At 56.3% G+C, this 22981-nt stretch overlaps 1 protein-coding gene across 1 annotated transcript in view; it reads right to left on the bottom strand.

Annotated features, from left to right (window-relative positions):
• Positions 1-931: 931 nt before the first annotated feature.
• The window catches only part of SRRM3 (serine/arginine repetitive matrix 3), a 74570-nt gene continuing 52520 nt past the window's right edge, over positions 932-22981 (bottom strand). Inside the window, exons 11-15 of the mRNA XM_032255028.1 lie at positions 21862-22039; positions 6822-7183; positions 5655-5879; positions 5439-5576; positions 932-2603 (exon numbers count right to left, since the gene is read on the bottom strand). Coding sequence (XP_032110919.1) covers positions 2375-2603; positions 5439-5576; positions 5655-5879; positions 6822-7183; positions 21862-22039 — 1132 coding nt within the window. The 3' untranslated portion in view covers positions 932-2374. The remainder of the gene's footprint in view (positions 2604-5438; positions 5577-5654; positions 5880-6821; positions 7184-21861; positions 22040-22981) is intronic.

The raw sequence follows: 22981 nt of genomic DNA, 5'->3' as shown, positions 1-22981 counted from the left end.
TTTTTTTTTTTTTTGAGATGGAGTCTTGCTCTGTCACCAGGCTGAAGCGCAGTGGCACAGTCTTGACTCACTGCAACCTTCACCTCCCGGGTTCAAGAGATTCTTCTGCCTCAGCCTCCTGAGTAGCTGGGACTACAAGTGCATGCCAAACACCTGGCTAATTTTTGTATTTTTAGTAGAGATGGGGTTCACCATGTTGAACAGGATGGTCTCGATCTCTTGACCTCGTGATCCCCCAGCCTCGGCCTCCCAAAGTGCTGGGATTACAGGTGTGAGCCACCTCGCCTGGCCTGATTTTTGTATTTTAAGTAGAGACAGGGTTTCACCGTGTTGGCCAGGCTGGCCTCGAACTCCTGACCTCATGTAATCAGTCCACCTCAGCCTCCCAAAGTGCTGGGATTATAGGCCTGAGCCCCCGTGCCTGGCTGTGGCCACCTTTTAAATGCTTACTCCATACCAGTCACAGTCACCAAGCTGAGGACTGTCAGGATATTTGATGCCCACTTCATCTCGGCCCCGTGTCACATGGCTGGGAGGTGCAGCAGCTGGACACATACCTACATGCTGCCTTGGGCTGCATCCCATCCACTCTGCGACGCCCTGCCATGTCGTGAGGGTCCCCTGCGTCTGTTTCCACCCTGTGCCTCCTCCCTCTACCCCATCCCCATCCACTGCTGAAGCTAGTCTGGGTGTATGGGCTCAGGCAGCCCACCGTACAGGGTGTTCAAAGTCCACCAGGCATCCAGGCTAGGAGGAAGGTTCTCCTTGGGTCCTGTTTTAGCCTCACACTCAGAGGCAGCGGGATAGACCCACTGTCTTCCGGGTGTCAGCTCTTCTCTCTGGGGTCGGTCCTAAGGAGCAGTCTGAGCCCCACTGCCCTCTTGAACCTCCGCGGGTGCCCACCTACACAGAGGCCTGGTCTCACCACCTGCCATCCGGGCACCAAGGGTTTTATTCGAGTCCAATTTTTATCCGCACCGCGGAGAAAGAGGGAGGGGGGACATAGAGAAAGCAGGGAACCCGGACCAGACCCCGGACCCCTCCCCCCACTGGAGCCCGGGGCATCTGCCTGGTTGGGCCAAGGAAGACATTGTGAGATCCCTGAGGGCCCCAGGAGGAGGGGGCTGGGAGCGGCAGAAGAGGACTGGGGGCCACTGCTTCCCCATCGTTGCCTCAGGTCAAGGCCCTCAGCCTCCTCCTTCCCCTCCCTTCCAGGGGCTGCAGCCTCTGTCTCTGCAGAAGCTCGGTTGGCCGTGGCCCCATCAGACCCCCGAGGTACACGCTCGGCAGGTCCAATGCACGTGTTATCCTATGCCTGAGACCCTGGGCTGTCATCCGGCCCATGCCCAGATGCCAGGCACAGGCTGCCCTCCTCTTGGGTGGGGCTGGGGGCACTAATGACCTGTCACCTGTCTGCCTCCCCGGGGACCTGTCTCCACTCCCCAGGGTCTGCTCAAGTCAGTGGATGACGTTCTTTTTTCTCTTCCCTACAGATTCCACCTCCCACCTCCCCCTTTCCTCTCCCACCTCTTGACCTGAACCCCTTTTGACCTCAGGGTCAAATGCACCTGAGGTCTGTACCCCCCACCTCTTGTCATGCAGAAGGCCTGTCTGGTAGAACCTCGGCCCAGGGCATGGGGTGAGGAGAGTGTGGCCTGGAGAGGTTAGACAAAGAGTGAGGTGCCCAGCTCCCCAGGCTGGGCCTTTGGGGGGCACCCGTCTAGGCACTCCTGGGCCAGTGGAGGAGGTTGGGGAGGCTGTGGGGCCAGCCACCAGCCCTCAGCCAGGATCCTCTTGCAGCCGGCTTAAAAGGACGCAGCTCCCAGCTTGGACGGGGGTGCACCAAGGGTGGGGCTGTTCCTCCTTCTGTCTAGCTTTGATCCTGCGTGCTGTACCACCTCCTCGGCCGCCCAGTGATAGGAGTGGAGGGAGCTGTGGAGTGGGAGAGAGGGGCTCCCAGGGCTGGCACCTTGCAAGGTGTCCCTGGCTGCACTGAGCTAAAGTGAGGTGATGGAGCAGATTGTAGATTCTCCTACCAGCCACCGGCAGCAGTCCCCAAGCCTGGTGAGTTGGCATCAGCAGGAAGGGGGGGCGGGGAGATCCCTGTGTTCGTAACGGCTCTTTGTTCCCTGGGCACGGTGGGTGGACAGGAGGTGGGAGAGGACACCCTTAGAAGCAGCACATCTGGCTTCTCCGTGTCCACCGGGTGCCCACCCTCAAAGTCTTCCCTGGTCCCATCTGCCCGTGCACTGGCCCTGGGACCTCTTTGTAGCCTTGGGGGCAAGAAGGTGCAGCGCCCTCCCCGCCGGGGTCCTGGGGCCCGCCCCTCGCCTCTCCCAGTGTCAGGGGGGCACCAAGCTGAGTCTTGTTGGGCTCAGAAGCCCCCGCTTTCGGAGCTGCTCCGGCTGTGGTAGCTGGGACTGGGGGTCTGAGAGGGGCTTCGTGTCCGGCTTCGGGTCCCACGACTGCGACTGCTGTAGCTCCCGTGGCTGTGGCCGGGGCTGGGGCTGCGGCTGTGGCTCCGGGTGGAGTAGTCGCTGCTCAGGCAGCTGGAGGAGGAAGAGGGGCTGGGCCGGTAGTACGGAATAGGACGCTTCCGGGCACTGCAGGGAAGGAAAAGCCGATTACAGGCCATCCCAGGCCCTGAGTCCCATCCGGCAGCGGCCAGGGCTTCCTGCCTCAGTTTCCCCTGAGCCCTGGCCTTAGAGACAGCTGCCTCCTCCAAATGGAATTTGACAGTCCATAGTTACTTGCAAATTCCATGTTGATCATTTTGCTTTTCTTCACCCATCTACAGGGAAAGGAATCCATGTCTCTGCCTGATCTGAACACCTGCTAATAAATACTTGGTGAGGCTAGGCATGGTGGCTCATGCCGGTAATCCCAGCACTTTGGGAGGCTGAGGCAGGAGGATCACCGGAGGTCGAGAGTTTGAGACCAGCCTGGCCAACATAGTGAAACCCCATCTCTACTAAAAATACAACTAGTTGGGCATGGTGGCGCGCACCTGTAATCCCAGCTACCTGGGAGGCTGAGGTGGAAAATCGCTTGAACCCCAGAGGTGGAGGCTGCAGTGAGGAGAGATTACGCCACTGCACTCCAGCCTGGGGACACAGTGAGACTCTGTCTTAAAATAAATACATAAATAAAAGTTGAATGAATGAAACTTGCAAATACAGATGGCTCCCATCACAAGCTGGCATGGAGGCCTCTATGACCACATCCCAGCCCTGCCTCTCTGTCCCCTGTTCCCTCTTCAATCAAGGATTTTGTTGCTTTCAGGTCACTCAAAAGGAATAAGGAGGAGAGTCCTGGTCGCTGCTCCCCACGCCCCGGTCCAGTCCCGAGGCCCCACTCCTCACTCAGCTACCTCCCGCTGGCCCGGAGTTAGTTGGAAGCCAGGAGGCTATGGCCCAGAGAAGAGAAAAGAGAGGTTAAGTGGGCAACACCGCCCTGTCTCAGGGTTAATTCTGAGGAAGAAAACAGGTGTACGTTAGTGGAGGAGGAGGAGGCAGCCTGGGAGAGGATCTGAGGGGATGCCAGGTGGAAGGTGTGAGGGCCTGGCCTACAGGCAGGGTGTGTGACCTGTCTGGGGGCGTCCCCAGCTGGGTGAGTTGGCATCAGAAGAAAGGGGGGCACAGGAAGGTCCCTGGGTTTGCAATGGCTCTGTTCCTTGGGCATGGTGGCTGGGCAGGAGGTGGGAGAGGACATCCATTAGAAGCACAATTGACTGGGCTCGGTGGCTCACGCCTGTAATCCCAGCATTTTGGGAGGCCGAGGCAAGTGGATCACAAGGTCAAGAGATCGAGACCATCCTGGCCAACATGGTGAAACCCTGTCTCTACTAAAACACACACACACACACATACAAATTAGCTGGGCGTGGTGGTGTGTGCCTGTAGTCCTAGCTACTCGGGAGGCTGAGAAGGGGAATTGCCTCAACCCGGGAGGCAGAGGTTGCAGTGAGCAGAGATTGTGCCGTTGCACTCCAGCCTGGATGACAAAGCTCGACTCCATTTCAAAAAAAAAAAAGAAGAAGCACAATCTGCCTGGGCACTGGGGCTCATGCCTATTATCCCAGCACTTTGGGAGGCTAAGGCAGGTGAATCACCTGAGGTCAGGAGTTCGAGACCAGCCTGACTAACATGGTGAAACCCCATCTCTACTAAAAATACAAAAAAATTAGCTGGGCATGATGGTGGGCGCCTGTAATTCCAGCTACTTGGGAAGCTGAGTCAGGAGAATCGCTTGAGCCCAGGAGGCGGAGGTTGCGATGGGCTGAGATTGCGCCATTGCACTCCAGCCTGGGCGACAAGGGTGAGACTCCATCTCAAAAAATAGTAATAATAATAATCTGGCTTCTCCTTCAAGGCGGTCTGGCCTTGAGCTCTGGGGAATGGCCCCCGAACCACCACCTTTTTCTTGATTACCTGGATCACCAAGGACTAGGCGGGACTAGCTGGAGAATCATACCCTGTTGGAGCTGAAAAGATGCTCACAAAACTCTGATTATTGTACAGATGTGGCAACCAAGGCCCAAAGAGGCACACCCATCTCCCAAGGCTGCCCAGCAAGGCGGTAGAGAGCTGGGCTCAGGACTTCCTGCCTGTGGTTCCCCCAGCCGTTGCCAGAGTAATCTAGAGTTTCAGGGCGATTTCCACAAAGGTGGTCCATAATGTCACCCGGAGACCGAGGCCCAGACACTTCCAATCCTAGCAGAGAAACTGATCATGACTTCACCAGCCACGTCCTGGGCACGGCCCCACTGGGCTGTGGAGGGCAAGGGGGAGTGGCTGGCTCCTCTGACAGCTGCCCCAGAGACCAGACTGCTGTGTCCCCTCCTCCAAGTCCCCCAGGTTAGTGAGATAGAGAGAGGCAGACAGACGGACAGCTGACCAGGGCCAGACCAGCTCACTTGGGCATCTCCCAGGCAGCCTGTGCAGAGGGGTCCGCCTGGCCCCCAGGCTGACCACAGGCCACTCAGCAGGCTGGACCTTGAGATGAAGGAGAAAAGGAGACATCATTGTCCGGAGACGGATGTGGGGAGGGTGGGAGGGGCTCCGGAGGGATGGCAGGACGACTCTTGCAGAGCTGAATTCCTTGCCGGCTGCTGCCCACCCAGACCCAAGTACAGAGTCTCCACCCTCCATGGAGCCTCAGGCCCCCAACAGGACCCTTCCCTCTTCGAGGCCTCCTGCACCTCTCTCTCGTAGCCCTCAGCGCCTCCAGTTCTAGTCCCCCTCCTCCCCGGCCCCCCTACCCTGGCAGAACCCACTCACTGTCCTTTGGCCCCCACCCCCACCCCCCTCTCCGTGCCAGGTTCAGTCGAATCCTCGGAGAAGGTGCCCGAGCCGAGGTCTCTGTCCCTGATCCGGGTCAGCGGCCCCAGCCTTGCGCCCCGGCCCGCCCCCGCCTCCCCGCCCCACGACCCTCCATACCTGGTGATGCGCCGCGGCTCCATGAAGCTTGGCGAGTCCCGGCGCCGCTTGCGGATGGGCGAGTAGCTGCGGGAGCGGCGCCGGGCGCGGGCGGCCTCGGCCTCGGCGTGCCTCGCGCGGCCCTCGCCGTCCTTGTCTCTGCGGGGCCGGCCCGAGGTCAGTGAGCGACGCGGCTCGACCGCTCCACCCCGCCGCCCGCCCCGGGCGGACACTCACCGGCCGAGGGGCTTCTTCGGCGACGGCGAGCGGCTGGGGCTGCGGGGCCGCTTCTCCGCGGAGCGCGAGCGCGATTTGGAGGGCGAGCGGCTGGAGCTCCAGGAGCGGGGGTGCGGGCCCGGGCTGCGCGACGAGCTCTTCCCCTCCGGGCCGCCGCGCCGGCCGTGCGCGCCCGGGGACGGAGAGGTGCTGGCGGGCCGCGCGCGCGGGGGCCGCTCCTTGGCCCTGGAGAAGGAGGACGGCGCCGGGCTGGGCTCAGCGACCCCGATGGGGGCTGGGGGTGGGGAGGGCTCCCTGGGGAGGGACTTAGGGCGGAGGGGCGGGGTCCGCGTAGTTCGTGGTTAGTTTGTGCGGAGCGCGCAGTGAACGCGGAGACACGTGAAGGGCAGGGGTCAGTTCCAGGGGAGCCCCGTGAAGGGGCGCGTTGGGGGGGATCAGTGGAGGGGGGTGTTCTGTGGGGTGCAGGGAGCCTCACGGGGGCAGGGGGGCTCCCTGGGAGCAGTGATGAGTAAGGGAAGAGGGATCAGTGTGGGGAAGAGGTCGGGATAACTGAGGGTAGCTCAGGGTGCGGAGGCAGCTCCGTGGGGGGACTGGGATCAGTGGAGTTTGGAGGTCAGTGGAGGTAGGTAACTCCCTGGGGAGGGAGCCCTGTGAGAGGTGAGTTGGGATCAGTGGAGGGAGGAAATCCATGGGAGGATCCATGGGGTCCATGGGGGTTTGGGGGTCTGTGGAGAGGGAGGGGAGCTCCGTGGGGGGTTGGGATCCGTGGGAGGCAGCTCAATGGTGGGAGGTGGGATCCGTGGGGGGTAGCTCCGTGGGGAGGATGGAATCCGTAATGGGTAGCTCGATGTGGGGGAGGGACCTGTGGGGGTAGGTCAGTGGGTGGGTGGGATCCGTGGTGGGTAGCTCGATGGGGGGGAGGGACCTGTGGGGGTAGGTCAATGGGGAGTGGGATACCTGGGGGGCAGGTCAGTGGGGGGGGTGGGATCCGTGGAGGGTAGGTCACTGGGGGCTTTGGATCTCTGGGAGGCAGCTCCGTGGGAGGCTGGGATCCGTGGGGGGCAGCTCGGTGCGGGGAGGGATCCCGTGGGCGGGGGTCCGCGAGCGGAGGGGAGCCCTGTGCGGGGTGGGGGCGGGAGTCCGGCTCCCGGGGCCGAGCGCGCTCACCGTTTCCCGTGTCCGCCGTGGCCTCGCTCGGAGCCGGGCTCGGGCCCGGGGCCGGGGGCGCCGCCGCCGCTGCCGGAGTCGCTGCTGGAGCGGGCCCTGCTGAGCGAGCGCGACGAGCCCCGGGGGGGTGCGGGCCGGGCGCGCCGGCGACCCCTGCGGCGGGGCGCGGAAGCCGAGGACCGGGAGCGCCGCCGCCTCCGCCGCCGCCGCCGCCGCCTGCCCGCCCCGCCCGCCGCGCGGCCTCCGCGACCTTGGGACGACGGCGCCGAGCGCGGGCTGGGGCTCTCCTTCCCCCGCGCGGGCGGCGTGGGTGCGGGGTCCGCCGCCTTGTCACGGGCCCTGGGCGAGGGCGAGCTGGGCTTCTGACGGGGAGAGAGGCAGAGAGGGCACGGAGCGGGGAGAGGGAGATGGAGAGAGACAGAGACGGAGACAGAGGGGGGAGAGAGAGGGAGGAGAGACACAGAGAGAGAGAGACAGGAGAGAGACAGAGAGACAGAGAGGAAGAGGGAGAGGACAGAGACAGGAGAGGGAGAGTAAGAGAGACAGAGACAGAGACCAGGGGGAGAGAGAGGGAGGAGAGACACAGAGAGAGAGAGACAGGAGAGAGACAGAGAGGAAAGAGAGACAGAGAGAAGGGAGTGAGAGACAGAGAGGAAAAGAGAGATGGCGAGAATAAAGAGGGAGGAGAAACAGCGAGAGAGAAGAAAGAGGAAGAGAGAAAGTGGGAGAGAGACAGAGAGAGATGAGAGAGGGAGAACGAGCGAGAACGAAGAGATGGAGGAGAAGGAAAAAAATCGGGGGAGAGAAGGGGAGAGAGACAGGAGAAGAGAGACAGGGAGGGAAATGGAAGAGAGACAGAGAGAGAGAAGGATGGAAGCCAGGGAGAAGTTCGAGAAACAGAAAAAACCCAGGCAGGCAGGCAGGGGACCAGAGTGGAGGCAGAGAGAGAGGACAGAGCAGGAGGAGAGAGGTGGGGGTGGGAGAGCGGACGGGTGGGGTGGGGGGAGAGAAGGAGAGAGGGCTTTCACCGGGCCCCGGCCGCGGGCTGCCAGTCCCGGAGCATCGCACACACGGTTCCCCGCGCCTGCCCTGCCTCTGCCTCTCCTGGGTGTTCACCTTCTGGCCTCAACAGTGCAGCTCATGCAAGGTTCTTGGCATGCAAAACACAAGAGGGACGGAGCGGTGGGGGGCGGGGGCCAAAGGGGCAGGGGCTCCAGGACAGGCGTCGGGGCTGGCATCGCCCCCCCAAGGGACGGACGATTCCCGGCAGAGAGAAGAGACAGCGGCACCGGGAGCAGGGCCAGGGCCAGCCCATCAGGCCGGGCCCCCAGCTCTTGGGGGGTGGGCGAGGGGATGGAGGGGGGAGTCACACGGCACACAGATGGGGGAGGGGCGAGGGGGACAACTGAACTCAAAACTGAACCGAAGAAAGGGAGGAAAAACAGAAATAAAAACCAAAATCCACAAATGTCAGTAGATACCAAAAATCAAACAACATCTGATCTCCTGGGGATCCTGACATTTTTCTGTTAATATTTTTCTTTGTTTTCCGGCCCTGCAGAGAGCTTTGGAGCTGTCAGTAACACCCGACCGTCTTTCTGTTTCTCTCTTTTCTTTTTCTTTTTCTTTCTTTTTTTTTTTTTAAGTTCTGATTTTTAAGTCCCTCTTGGTTAACGTCCACTTACCAACAAAGTGGCACTTCCTCCTTTAGTAGGTAAGGTGTGTAAGAGAAGGGAAAAGCGTGGTAGTATAAGTTCATCATTAGATTCACAAAAATGCAAGAGAGATAGAGAGAGAGAGAGAGAGAAACGCAACCACCCCACTCTAGGCCTGAGAGGAGGCCACGCCACCTCTGGAGGAAGGGCTGGCAGCGCCCGGCTCCTGAGTGGGCACCTCTTAGGTGACCGTTGGATAGAGATGGCAAATGTTTTTCCAAAAGTGGAGTCAGGACACAAGGATCGGGACACAGAAAACCAGGAAGGGCACCTGGCACCACCGTCAATAGGGCCCTGGCTGGGATTCAGGAGTCTGAGAGCCTGCCTCTATCTCACCGAGAGACCCTGGCCACGTCACTTCCCCAGTCTGGGCCTCAGTTTCCCCATCCACAAAATGAGAGGGTTGGCTTTTGCTTCCTGACGTCCCTTCCAGGGCAAAGATTCCAGGATTCTCTGCGTGCCCCCTGCCCACCCTCTCATCTCCCCTCCCTGCACAGATCTGGTCCCTCCTCCTTCCTTGGCCTTCTACCTAGTAGCAGTTGACTGTCCTCATCTGTTTACAGGTCTTTTCCTCCCCAGAAGTCCTCCGATCACCACTAGCAACTTGACTTTGAGCACCAGGGCAGATGTGGTGTCTGATTCACCTCTGTAACCTCACTTTTTATCACAGAACTTGGCGCCTAGTAAAACCTTCATTCTGCTTGCTGAGGAAGGAAGAAAGTATGAGAAGCCAGGTGGCACCTGGACCAAGCTCTTTTGGCAGGCTCTTTGTTTCCTTTTTCTTTCTTTCTGAGATGGCATCTCGCTCTGCCGCCCAGACTGGAGTGCAGTGGCGTGATCTGGGTTCACTGGAACCTCTGCTTCCTGGGTTCAAGCAATTTTCCTGCCTTAGCCTCCAGAGTAGGTGGGACTATAGGCGTCTGTCACCACATCTGGCTAATTCTTGTATTTTTAGTAGAGATGAGGTTTCACCCTGTTGGCCAGGCTGGTCTCGAACTCCTGACCTCAAGTGATCCTCTGGCCTCAGCCTCCCAAAGCGCTGGGATTACAGGCGTGAGCCACCCCACCCAGCCATTGGCAGGCTGTTTGGATGAGAAGACAAAAGCTGCTGCCACCTCTCAGGGCACCTTGCTGCCAGGGACTGGAAGAATCATGGTCTCCTCGGCATGGCCCAGGATGTTACCAGGAGGAAGCAAAGTGGTGCCCAGGCCTTTCCTTACAACGCTGGCGCTGAGCCTGAACATGGAGGTAGAACCGGGAGGTCAACCTCATTGGTGGAAAGGCACAGATGGCTTCTGATCGGCGCCTGAAGCAGCCAATGAACACTAGTCATGGCTGCCCAAAGCCAGTCAGGCCATGAAGACCTCTTCTGGGAGAGCTTAATATTTCCATTTGGGGCACAGGCGGGTGTCAGGGAGCACAGTGGATATTACCTGGTATTGGGGTGCCCCTCCAAGCACCCCTGACTCTCCTGATCACAAGCTCACTCCTCACCCTAGGCTAGGAGAGTTGGAGGCTGGATTTGGCCCCTCCTCATTTATTTTTTATTTTTTTTGAGACACAATCTGCTCTGTTGTCCAGACTGGAATGCAGTGGCACCATCTTGGCTCACTGCAATCTCTGTCTCCTGGGTTCAAGGGATTCTCCTGCCTCACCCTCCCAAATAGCTGGGATTACAGGCAAGTGTCTCCACACCGGGCTAATTTTTGTTATTTTTAATAGAGACAGGTTTTCACCATGTTGGCCAGGCTGGCATGAACCCCTGACCTCAGGTGATCTACCTGCCTCGGCCTCCCAAAGTGGTGGGATTACAGGTGTGAGCCACCGTGCCTGGCCTTGGGTTGACCCGAGATGGCAGTTCTATTCCCAATAGGAGACACTCAGCTCCCCTAACACAAACCCTCTCCACTCCAGTAGGTGTCTAGGCAGGCAGCCAGTGCCCAGCCCCCAGCCCACCATTCCTTTCCCCCAACAGGAGGTAAATGAGAAAGTCTCTGGGACTGTCATATTTGCAGTTTCTGTCCTATACCATGGGTCGTCAAAGAGCGCAATGTGAACACGTGAGGTGGGGAAGTTCTTGGCCAATTCACAGTAGTCCAGAAACCAAGCCGATGCCGGTCTCCTTCTTTAAGAAATCTTTGCTTGCTACTTTGGTTAGGGGGACAGTGGGCAGGGCAGAGTACAGAAGTTAGGAATCAGCCTGGCTATGAACCCTGGCTCCAACCCTGAATTTGGATCTGAGCCAGCTACTACTTCTTTTTTTTTTTTTTTTTTTCTTTTTCTGTTTTTTTTGTTTGTTCGAGGTGGAGTCTCATGCTATTGACCAGGCTGGACACAATGTCGGCTCACTGCAACCTCTGCCTCCCAGGTTCAAGCGATTCTCCTGCCTCAGCCTTCTAAGTAGCTGAGGAATTACAGGTGTGAGACACCATGTCTGGCTAACCTTTTTTTTTTTTTTTTTTTTTTTTTTTTGAGACAGAGTCTCACTCCGTGGCCCAGGCTGGAGTGCAGTGGCGCCATCTCGGCTCACTGCAACCTCCGCCTCCCAGGTTCAAGCAGTAGCTGGGACTACAGGTGCACACCACCACGCTCAGCTAATTGTTTTGTATTTTTAGTAGAGATGGGGTTTCACCATGTTGGCCAGCCTGGTCTTGAATTCCTGGCCTCAAGCAATCCACCTGCCTTGGCCTCCCACTCCCAAAGTGCTGGGATTACAGGCGTGAGCCACCACACCTGGTCTGAGCCAGCTACTTCTGACTCAAAGAAAGGGGCCAATCGTCAGGGAGGAAGATGATGGGCCACCATGGGTCCTTCCCACAGATGCTACAGAGCCCTCTTGACTTCCCACTGTCTTGGGCTGAGAGTGGGATGGCAGTATTAGAAGCAAAAAGGGTCAAGGGTGGATGGCTGTTCACCCCCATCATAGTGCTGTCCCCTACCACTGAGGTGCACGCCTCCAGGTCCAGTCCCCGGGGCTGATCCGGATACTTCCTGCCTGCTGGTTTTGAAGACCAAGCTCTTCCCCACTTCCTTCTCATCTCCTCCAAGCCATAGGCCTGCCATGGCCCAAGATGATAGAACTTGGAAAGGTGAACACCCTGGAATCAGCCCTGGTGTGAGTTTGCTGTGAGACCCGAAGGAAGTCACCTGACTGTAGGGAGCCTCAGTTTCCCCATTGGTAAAATGGGGATAAGCGGAGTCTTTGCTGCGTCAGCCTATATTGGGTTTGGGGGGACTCTTTTCAGAGTACAACCGACTCATGGTCCCTTCACAGGGTCAGAGCAGTGCAGGAAGGACTGGGGGTCCCTATGGGGTATCCACCAAGTACCAAGATGGCAGAGGACGGGAGGAAGGCGCTGCCGGACAGTGTGGCAGATACAGCCTTCCCTGGGGAAGACTCGTGGGCTCAGCCTCATGTCCTTCTCCACCCAACCCTCCGAGGTCCTCAGGAAGGGGTCACCATGCGCCTGCCAGAGTCTGACCCCCATCCTCGGGTCTTATTCGTCCCGGGAATTGAGGGAAGATCCAACGCCAAGCGCTATGGGATTTCATAGGATGATCAGAGACCTCCGAACCTCTCCTCCAGGAAGCTGCTTTTTGTGACTTGGTGGCTCTTGCCAGGATCTCCTCTCCCCACCTGCCACCACAGCCTGGCAAATGCCTATTGGCATCCCTACCCTCAGCTCCAGGGTGCCACCTCCACGCTGTGTCAGGTCTGCTCCTCTGTGATCCCACAGAACCTGGTTCCTCCCTTCTGTAAGGACTCTGCCAGGCCGTGCTAGCTGGGGGGCTGCTGTGGTGAGCTCCCCACTCACATTTCAGCTTTTCCCTTCTCATCATGCTCACTGGTCTTCGTCTGTCCTCTATCCTGGGAGGCCCAGGTCTGCCTGCCTCTCTCCTGGCATGGACATCCAGATGGGGCCTGGCACAGAGGAGGTGCTGGGCATATGTGTGTGGGAATGAATGAATGAACAAGTGAGTGAGTGAGGGACCTCCCCCTGCCTCCGAGCCCTGTTCCCAGGAGCCCCTCCTCTCCTTTTTACCCCTTGCTTCCTGATATTTTTTCTTTTGCTTGTATAATTTTTTTTTTTTTTTTTTTTAGTTAGGGTCTGGCTTTGCTGCCCAGGCTAGAGTGCAATGGTGCAATCATAGCTCACTGCAGCTTCCAACTCCTAGGCTCAAGTGATCCCCCCACCTCAGCCTCCTGAGCAGCTGGGTCTACAGGTGCACACCACCATGCCTGGCTATTTTTTTTTTTTTTTTTTTTAGTAGAGATGGGGTCTTGCTATGTTGCTCAGGCTGGTCCCAAACTGCTAGCCTCAAGTGACCCTCCCACTTAGCCTCCTAAACCATTGGGATTACAGGCATGAGCCATCGCGCCCAACTTTTGTGGAGGAAATTTCTGAGGGTGGAAAAGATGGTAGAAGGGAGTAGCAAGGGACAGTGTGCTCACCTGGTCCTGGTACTCTGAAGGACCAGAACAGGTAAACACCTGAGATGCTTTACTCTTGCTTCCTTTGAGGGCTTAGATGACCACCCGCCTCTAACACAGTGTTTGAGATCCCAACTTATGGGTCCCTGGTCACATCAGAAACTCCAAAGGATGGAACCTCCCCTTCTTCATCGGGCTTCAACAGAGTTTCTGCTGTCAGATTAGCAGCATTTTCCTTCTTTTCTTTTTTTAATTTTAATTTTTTGAAGGAGCGGCAACAGAGTCTCGCTCTGTTACCCAGGCTGGTGTGCAGTGGTACAATCGTGGTTTACTGCAGCCTCAACTCCTGGGCTCGAGTGATCCTCCTGCCTCAGCCTCCTGAGTAGCTGGGACTACAGGCGGTACCACCTTGTCTAGCTTGCACTTCCCCCTTTTCACAGAGCTGCTTGCTGTCTGCCCTCCTGGCACCACCCAGGGTTGAGGAGGGTGCTCTGAGTGGGTGAGCTCCCTGGCACCTGTCCCTGGGATAAACATGGGGTGGGGTAGGGGTGAGTGGCTAGGCCTTCTCTTTTCTTTTCTTTCTTTCTTTTTTTTTTTTTTTTTTTTTTTGAGACAGAGTCTCCCTCTGTTGCCCAAGTTGAAGTGCAGTGGCATGATCTCGGCTCACTGCAACCTCTGCCTCCTGGGTTCAAGTGATTCTCCTGCCTCAGCCTCCCGAGTAGCTGGGACTATAGGCACGCGCCACCACGCCCAGCTAATTTTTATATTTTTAGTAGAGTTGGGGTTTCACCATATTGGTCAGGCTGGTCTTGAACTCCTGACCTTGTGATCTCCGCCTCAGCCTCCCAAAGTGCTGGGATTACAGGTGTGAGCCACTGCGCTTGGCCAAGGGCCTTCTCTTTAAAAAGCGGAAGATGAAGCCTGTGGAGGCCTCATAATGGTTGGAATGGGAATGCTGAATGTCTTTTTTTTTTTTTTGAGACAGAAGTGCAGTGGCACGATCTAGGGTCACTGCAGCCTCTGCCTCCTGGGTTCAAGCGATTCTCCTGCCTTAGCCTCCCAGATAGCTGGGATGACAGGCGTGCACCACCACCCCTAGCTAATTTTTGTATTTGTAGTAGAGACGGGGTTTTGCCTTGTTGGCCAGGCTGGTCTCGATCTCCTGACCTCAAATGATCCACCTGTGTCGTCCTCCCAAAGTGCTGGGATTGCAGGCCTGAGCCATCGCACCTGACCGGAATGCTGAATTTCTGTAGCTGTTCCCAGGTGGGAAAGGAAGCAGTTTAAAGGGCAGGGGTGTGGAGATGGGGTCCCGTAGGGCCTACCTCTGACTCTAGTACCCTCAGTGTGGCCAGAGGAGCCCTGGGTTGGGAGTCACAAGTCCCAGGACCTAGTCCTGCTTCTGTTCCAGCACCCTGCAGGCCCCTACCCCTGCTGGTTGCTCTTTCGGGATCCTTCTGCTCTGAGGGTCCACAGTAAGCTGCTCAAATTCAGAAGATGGAAGAATGCTGAGGGTTGAGGGAGTCCCTGTCTGGGTTGGGTCAGGGAGCAAGCAGTGGGCAGGTAAATTACCTGTTAATTACTTCACAGAGACTTTGCTAAGTAGGCCCTCTAGGTCCCAAGCCTGCTCCTGGCCAGCTCACCGCCCCACCCTCTGCCACCCAAGTGAATCTACCACTGCACCCAAGAGGTGGAACCTGGAGGCCTAGTCCTAGTGCCTGTCCCTGCTCCAGAGTCCTGCAGCTCCCACCCTAAAGTTCTGTCCTGCAGCCAGGGAAGGATCGAGGAAGCCCAGAGTTCTGTTTGGCCCAGTAGCCACCCCCTGGGTGGGATGGGACTTTTCCCCTGTGCCTGACCTTGGACAGAACTTCCTCCAGGATCTGGAGGCCAGGGGGCCCCCCACTGGCTCCTCTGTCACTGCCTATTGCCCGAAAGGGCCCTGAAGGCCAGCAGGGTGACCGAAGTCCCAGGAACTGGCAGGGATGAAGGGTGAGGACGGGCTTAGCAGCTACTCCAGACAACAGAAATCAAATTGGCTTAACTGCAGCATACAGTTCAGGAAAGAAACACAAACTTGGAATGCTAAACCACACAGAAATGCATTCGGACAACAGGATGAGAAAGAAGGCGTGAAGGAGGATGTGAGGGTGGGAGTCGGGGATGGGGAGGAAGAAGGAAGGAGCAGGGAAGGAGGAGAAGGAGGGGAGATGGGCTAGAAAAGTTGGTCGGGGAAAGTCAAGAAAACCAAATGACAAACCAGGAGACATAGCTTTGTAGCTCATTTGAAGAAAGTGCAAGTTACAAATGAGTAGTCACTAAAACAAAGAAAGAAAAGGGAGGAAGATGAAACCAACCAGGGCAAGATCGAGAGGAAGAGAGAGAAAGAAAACCACATTCAAACCAAGCAAAGTGGCGGGGCTTGTCTGGAGATGGGAGCGAGAGCGCACAGCGGAGCTGGGATACCTACCTTCTCAGTGGTCAGGGACAGGAATGCAATAATAAAAAAGAAAAGAAGGTCTCCGCATTGGGAATGCAGAATGGGGGAAAGACAGTGACCCTAAACTGTGCTCCCCCTCTGAGCCAGGAAATGGGTGGCCGATGTGGCTTTTGTCTCATCCCAGAGATGGGAGGGGGCTCTTGCTCAGTAATTTCTGTTTGCTCTTTTTTTTTCTTCTTTTTAAACAATGGGATCCACTAGGCAAGCTTTCTTTACTCTTCAAACAGCAGAAAACCTCCACAGGGCATGCAGGAAGCAGCTGATGGAAGAGAACCACAGGGTGGGCTACAGAGGGGCTGGCAGCATGGGAGAGAGGCCCGTGCCAGGGGAGAGAGATGGAGAGGAAGAGAGAAAGAGGCAGAAGGCAGACAGACAGACAGACAGACAGACAGACAGACAGACAGACAAAGACAGACAGAGATAGAAACGGGAGGAGAGGGACGAAGAGAAACAGAAAGACAGAAGCAAACAGAAGCAGAGAGGCAGGAAGAAAGCGAGGAAAGGTGCCCCCAGACAGAAAGAAGAGACAAGCGCTGTTTAAACAAGGCCAATCGGAGTGGACAGATGGGTGAAGGGAAAACGTGCATTTAAAAGGGAAGGCAACCAACCGCAGATCGGATTTGGAGGAGTGGCCCCGTCTCAGGTCAGTCCACTCCTTTTCCCCTGGCTTCCGCATCATTTTGGCAAAATTCATCCCTTTTGCCTTTTTCTGTTCCTGGATAAGGCAGGTCAGGGCGTGCCTTGGCACCTCTTCCCAGGGGCCACCCTAGGCTAGGCTGCCCATAATGTGGTAACATTTGAACCACAGGGAGAAGTCGGAGAGAGCCCGGGCCATGATCCTGAGACTGCTCTGCCATCCTCACCAAGGGTGTCACCTTCCAGCATCTCCTGACACTGGGTTTTTTTTCTGTTTTTTTTTTTTTTTTTTGAGATGGAGTCTTGCTCTGTCACCCAGGCTGGAGTGCAGTGGTGCCCTCTCAGCTCACTGCCACCTCTGCTTCCTGGGTTCAAGCGATTCTCCTGCCTCAGCCTCCTGAGTAGCTGGGATTATAGGCATGCACCACCACACCTGGCTAATTTAAATGTTTTTTTGCTTGTTTGTAGAAATGGGGGTCTTGCTATGTTGCCCAGGCTGGTCTCTAACTCCTGGTCTCAAGTGACCTTCCTGCCTTGACATTCCAAAGTACTGGGATTACTGGCTTGAGTCACTGTGTCCGCCCCGTCCCCTGAAACTTCTAGTGCTAGAGACTTCTAATGTGAGCAGGTGGTCCCTGGGCAGAAATGCAATAATAAAAAAGAAAAAAATGCCAAACTCCGTATACTCTTTCTAGGCCTCGGGAAGGTAAGGCTAGCACCAGGCTATGCTGGTGGGGGCTGGAGGGGAGCCAGTGAAGGTACCAGGTGAAACTGGATGGAAGGGGTTGCCCCAGGAGGTCTCCTGCTGTTTCTTCCTCTTCCATCCTACGCTGTGTGACCTTGAGTGACTGTCTTCCCTCTCTGTGCCTCCATATTTATTTCTCCACATGTATGAACTGTGAGGGCTTAGGGTTCCCTGAGTCACTGAAGTACAGTCACATAGAGTGAGTTTCTGTAATGTGGGGGCCACCTGCACCCTGGTCTCTTTGTATGGGCAGACCTCCGTCTAAGGACTTGAGAGGGCTGGATGCTGATTTCTGGAGGGGTCTGATGGGGAAGGCAGGAGCTGAGACAACCAACATCCCCTCCCAAATCCTCCTTCCACTCAGGGCTCCTAGACTATGCTCCCCATTTGCCACCCTCTCCGCAGCCTGGCTGGGGACTAGAGGTCAGAGTCAGAGGGCTGGAGTCTATTTTTTCTTTTCTTTTTTTTTTCTTTGAGACAGGGTCTTGCTGTGTTGCCCAGGCTGAAGTGCAGTGGCACAATCATGGCTCACTGCAGCCTCAAACTCCTGGGCTCAAGCAATCCCCCTTCCTCAGCCTCCTGAGTAGCTGGGATTACAGGTGTATTCAACCATGCCCAGCTAATTTTTTTTTTTTTTTTTTTTTTCTGAGATGGAGTCTTGCTCTGTCGCCCAGGCTGGAGTGCAATGGTGCAATCACGGCTCTCTGCAACCTCCGTCTCCCAGGTTCAAGTGATTTTCCCGCCTCAGCCTCCCGAGTAGCTGGGACTATAGGTGCCCACCACCATGCCTGGCTAATTTTTTTGTGTATTTTTAGTAGAGATGGGGTTTCACTGTGTTAGCCAGGATGGTCTTGATCTCCTGACCTTGTGATCTGCCCACCTCAGCCTCCCAAAATGCTGGGATTACAGGTGTGAGTCACCACGCCCAGCTTTGCCCAGCTAATCTTTTAAAATTTTTGTAGAGAGACAGGGTCTTGCAATGTCGCCCAGGCTGGATTGCAGTGGTGGTATCATGGCTTACTGCAGCCTCGGACTCCTATGCTCAAGTGATTCTCCTCCCTCATCTCCCCCAGTAAGTGAGACTACAGGCACATGACACCCTGCCTGGCTGATTAAAAAAAAAATTTTTTTTTTGTAGAGATAGAGTCTTGTTCTGTTGACCAGGCTAGTCTGGAACTCCTGACGTCAAGTGATCCTCCTGCCTCTGCCTCCCAAAGTGCTGAGATTACAGGTGTGAGCCACTGTGCCCCACCTGGGAGCTACTTTTGGAGCTACCTCTAATGCTGTGTGACCTTCAGCGAGTTACTTGAACTCTCTGAGCTGCAGTTTCTTCTGTAAGCAGCAGAACACAGAAATTCCTGTGGGGTCCAATCAATCATCACCTGGGACGGGTCAACGAAGGGATTTGTTGGGAGTGATTATGTCACTGGCCTCAGTCTCAAGACCAAGATGGAATTTTGTTTTTTTCTTGTGACACAGTCTCACTCTTGTCATCCAGGCTGTAGTGCAATGGCACCATCTCACCTCACGGCAACCTCTGCCTCCCGAGTTCAAGCGATCCACCTGCCTCAGCCTCCCAAGTAGCTGGGATTACAGGTGCCCACCAACATGCCTGGCTAATTTTTAATTTAAAAAATTTTTTCAAGACAGTCTTGCTCTGTTGCCCAGGCTGGAGTGCGGTGACTCGATCTCCGCTCACTGCAACCACTGCCTCCCGGGTTCAAGTGATTCTCCTGCCTCAGCCTCCCAAGTAGCTGGGATTACAGGCACGTACCACCATGCCCAGCTAATTTTTTTGTATTTTTAGTAGAGATGGGATGTCACCATGTTGGCTAGGCTGGTCTTGAACTCCTGACCTCAGGTGATCTGCCTGTGTCAGCCTCCCAAAGTGCTGGGATTACAGGTGTGAACCACCACGCCCGGCTGGACTTTTTTTATTTTCAGTAGAGATTGGGTTTCACTATATTGGTCAGGCTGGTTTTGAATTCCTGACCTCAGGTGGTCCAGTCGCCTCAGCCTCCCAAAGTGCTGGGATTACAGGCGTGAGCCACTGCACCCAGCACAAGATAAACATTTTCTCCTGCCTGGAGTGTCTCAGCTAAACTCTGCCAGGTGCCTTCAGACCCCTCCCTCCTCCACAGTTTCCTAAGGACCTGAGTCTGGGGTCTGACACTGATGGTACTGAACAGCCTGTCCCCTCCCTGTGCCCCGTGTCCAGCCCATTATACTAAACTGAACCAAGGAGTAGCAGCAAGCTCCAAGAAGCTCCCTGGATGACCAAGGATAAGTGTCTTCCCCTTCCTGGGGCACGCAGCAGCACAGGCTGCGCCACTGTAGTTAATTTAAAATCTGCGGCAGTTCCAGCCTGTGCCTGGGGTTGAAAGGAGGCTGCTGCCGCGGCTGACTTGGCAGGAGCTGTCGTTGTGGGCGTGACTTTTTTTTAGAGTTATCTTCCCTTTTAAATCCAGATTACCAAGGGGGGAAAGTATATAGAGATGTGTATATGATTAATGTTCACTTAAAATTCAAAAGCCATCTCTGCATTAAGAGGAAAGGTTCCCACCGTAACACACACAAAAGCAAAATTCTAGAACATCAAAGATAGGCAAAAAAACCCAGAGAGATAGTTTGCATTTCTGTACATAAAAAAAGAAAAAGAAAAGAAAGGAAAGGAAAGGAAATACAAACAAAAACAAAACAACAGGAAAAGTCACATAAACTTGCCCACCCTCTTCCCTCACCAGCTAAGCAAGAAATGGAATCACAGTATTACCACGTTTCAAATGGTAGGCTAAAAAACAAAAACATAGACGGGGTTAAAAAATGTTGAGCTTTCCTTTTTTTTTTTTTTCCGTTTGTTTCTCTCTCTCTTTTTTCTTTTCTTTTCTTTTTTTTTTTAAAGGTAGCGTCCAAGAATACCGGTAACCCCAGTACTTTTTCCCAAGGACAGTTTCGTTCATGGTGAAGTCTGGGACCCCTCTCCCATCCCCCATCTCACTTTTCCAAAAATGAGGGAGAACTAGCCTCATTTGACGCCTCAGAGGTCTTTTTTTTAGACAAAGAGGCAGGGATTTGAGTGCAGGTTTGAGACCCGGGATGCTCTGAAGTCCCAGATGTCCCAGGGCCCCAAGGGGGAGGGATAGGATTTGGGGACCGTGCTTGGTGAAAGGATTCATGAAATGCCATCTCCAAGAAAACTCCCAGGGCTGTGCCAAACTAGAGTCCCATGCTGGGAGGGAGACAAGATGTAGGTGCTTCAGAAACTCCTGCCCTTAGGCTGGTGGCTGGGTTCCCTTCCCCAACTGCCCTGTCCCTGGGGAGTCTGCCTAGCTGCTGTGACCATTTTGTCTGCACTGGGGAGGGGTGGAGGCAGGATCATTGCTCAGGACTCCAGGGCTGAAGAGAGGACCAGAAGTAAGAAGGGACCCACTTTCAGCCCTGGCTTCAGAGAACCTGCATCTCTGCGTCTCTCTGGAGACCCCAGGAGGGTGGACGAGAAGCTGGCGAGCAGGCGTTTGGGGTCCTGTGCTCTTGGGAATCCATGCCTACGGGGGTGGGTGGGGGGTGGTGGGTGCCTCTCTTGTGGGCTTGCTAATTCTCTCCAGCCTCTACCAAGCTACCATCAGCTACGTCTGCCTGCCCTCACCCCCCCTCCCAAGACAGATCCGGGGACATCAGTGTCATCCTCCCTACGTGGCCCAACCAAAACCCCCAGAGCCCAGGAGCCTGGCATCTGGCCCAGGTGGGACAGTCTAGAGACAGGTGAATATCCTTCAATAAAACTTAACCTTGAGACCAAGAGCCTTCAGTCAGCTGCCCTTGACTTTCCTCTCTGAGGCCGTGGGAGTAAAGGGTGTTTGAGAAAAGAAAGGGAGTGAAAGGAAACAGCCAAAAATCAAAATGAAACTGACCAACACGTACATGTTTGCTGCTGAGACCTGAGGTCTGGGGAGGGGCAGCTCCTGGCTCCCAGCTGAGGCTTTGGGGCTGGGTAGGGGGCAGTCTAGGGGTCTGAAAAGGAACCTGCAGGCCTCCCCACTCCAAGCCACCCCCCCACCCACCCCAGTGCCCCTGCCAGCACTGCAGCCCCCTCTCTCTGAGGGGTCTCAATGGTGTACTCTATAATCAACACACCGGAAGGGGATGTGGACCTTCCCTGGTGTCTGGGAGAAGCCCTCACCCGGGCCCAGCCCATCCACCTAAGTACAGGCTGAGACAGTCTTTCTCCTCTGCCAGCCCCTCCACCGCCCCTGCCTGTAGGTCTTCAGGCATCTGTGCCCCTCCTGGAGGAAGGGTGGGGACAGTTTGGGGGAGGTGGTGTTGGTGTGGGATCTCTGAGGCACCTTGGCAGGGTGCCTTAGGAGGGTGGCCTTGGGAAGAGGAGCCAGCAGGTTTGAGACACCTGTCCAAGTGTGGGCGGTGCCAGGAAAAGGGCAGAGTCTCCTTGGAGCAGGGACTTTAGAAACGCAGTTCTGTGGGGCAAAGGGACTGAGATGCGGGAGGGGCTGGGGGAGACAGGGGCTGGGAGAAGGTTGAGGGAGGGGGAGGGGTGCTCAGGGGTGGGGCCAGGGCTTGGTGGGGAGAGGAAGACTCAGGGCCCAGATGGTGCCCAGCCGGGGGTCCTGTCTCTCGAATCCTGCTCCTGCCTGGGACTCCTACCAATGCCCCTCCCACCCTAATATGCCTGGGGTGGGCACGAGACATTGATTCCTCCCCAGCTCTGTACCCAACTCAGTGTCTGGTGATCAACTTCCCTCTGGCCTTCAGTTTGCCAAGCGCAAGGGTGGCCCAAGACCGCAGGCGCCCCCCACCCTGACACCAGGGCCTGGTGGGCGCAGCCGCCGAGCACTCCCGGCGGCTCCCGAGCCAGGACACCCTCAGCGGGGAGCCGAGGAGGGAGGAAGCGGCCGCCCCCGCCCCGAGCCGCACTCACCGCCCCCTGCCCCGCCGGCGACCCGCCGGACCCACGGCGCAGCCCGCGGCGCGGGAACCTCCGCAAAGCGAAGCGTACGTACATCGGACGGGCTGTGCGCCGAGCCGGGGCGGCCCCCGTGCGCTCCGCTCCGCTGCCCGCTGCCGCCGTTCCGCTGGGGCGACCCCCATCCGCTGCCGCCGGACGGGGAAGGCGACCGGCTCCCGCTGGACCGCTGGCTGCCCGTCTTTCGCCCTTCGTCTCGGTGCTTGGGGCTCAGCCTGGGGTCGGGGGCCAGGGAGAATGGTGGAGCCGGCGTGGGACACCCACTTTGCAAGGGGTTGCGCCTCCCCTTCCCCGCATCCCCGGTGCACGGGGCAGGAGGGCGGACCCCACCCCATCCACCCTTTCACCGCGCTGGGAACCTTTCCACTTAGAGAGGGCTTGACCAGGGTGAGCCAGCCGGGCTGTGCCTGGGTTTCCGATGCAGGTGGAGGCTGAGGGGCCTTAGGGCGGCTCTTCCTCAAGCTATCAATTTCTCTTGTTAAAATTATTATTAGGCTGGGCTTAGCAGCTCACTTGCCTGTAATCCCAGCACTTTGGGAGGCAGAGGCAGGCGGATCGTTTGAGGTCAGGAATTGGAAACCAGGCTAGGCAACATGGCAAAACCCCATCTCCACTAAAAATACAAAAATCAGCAGAGCGTGGTGGTGCAAGCCTGTTATCCTAGCTACTTGGGTGGCTGGGGCTGGAGAATTGCTTGAATCTGGGAGGCAGAGGTTGCAGTGAGCCAAGAATGGGCCACGGTTCTCCAGCCTGGGCAACAGAACAATACTCGTCTCAAAAAAAAAAATATTATAATTACTTTTTTTTTTTTTTTTTTTTTTTTTTTGGGGGGGTGTTTCACTTTTGTTGCCCAGGCTGGAGTGCAATGGTGCCATCTGGGCTCACTGCAACCTCCGCCCCACCAGGTTCAAGTGATTCTCCTGCCTCAGCCTCCTGAGAAGCTGGGATTACGGCCGTGCACCGTCACACCTAGCTAATTTTGTATTTTTAGTAGAGATGGGGTTTTTCCATGTTGGTCAGGTAGGTCTTGAACTCCAGACCTCAGGTGATCTGCCTCCCAAAGTGCTGGGATCACAGGTATGAGCCACCGCTACGCCTAATTTTAATTAAAGAAGGGGGTCTCACTATGTTTCCCAGGCTGGTCTTGAACTCCTGGT

This window comes from Sapajus apella, unplaced genomic scaffold (genome assembly GCF_009761245.1).
Source record: "Sapajus apella isolate SASKATOON/1434 unplaced genomic scaffold, GSC_monkey_1.0 scaffold88, whole genome shotgun sequence".
NCBI lineage: Eukaryota > Metazoa > Chordata > Mammalia > Primates > Cebidae > Sapajus > Sapajus apella.
Note: the sequence above shows the minus strand (reverse complement) of the source record. Positions and strands in the feature narration are given on the sequence as shown.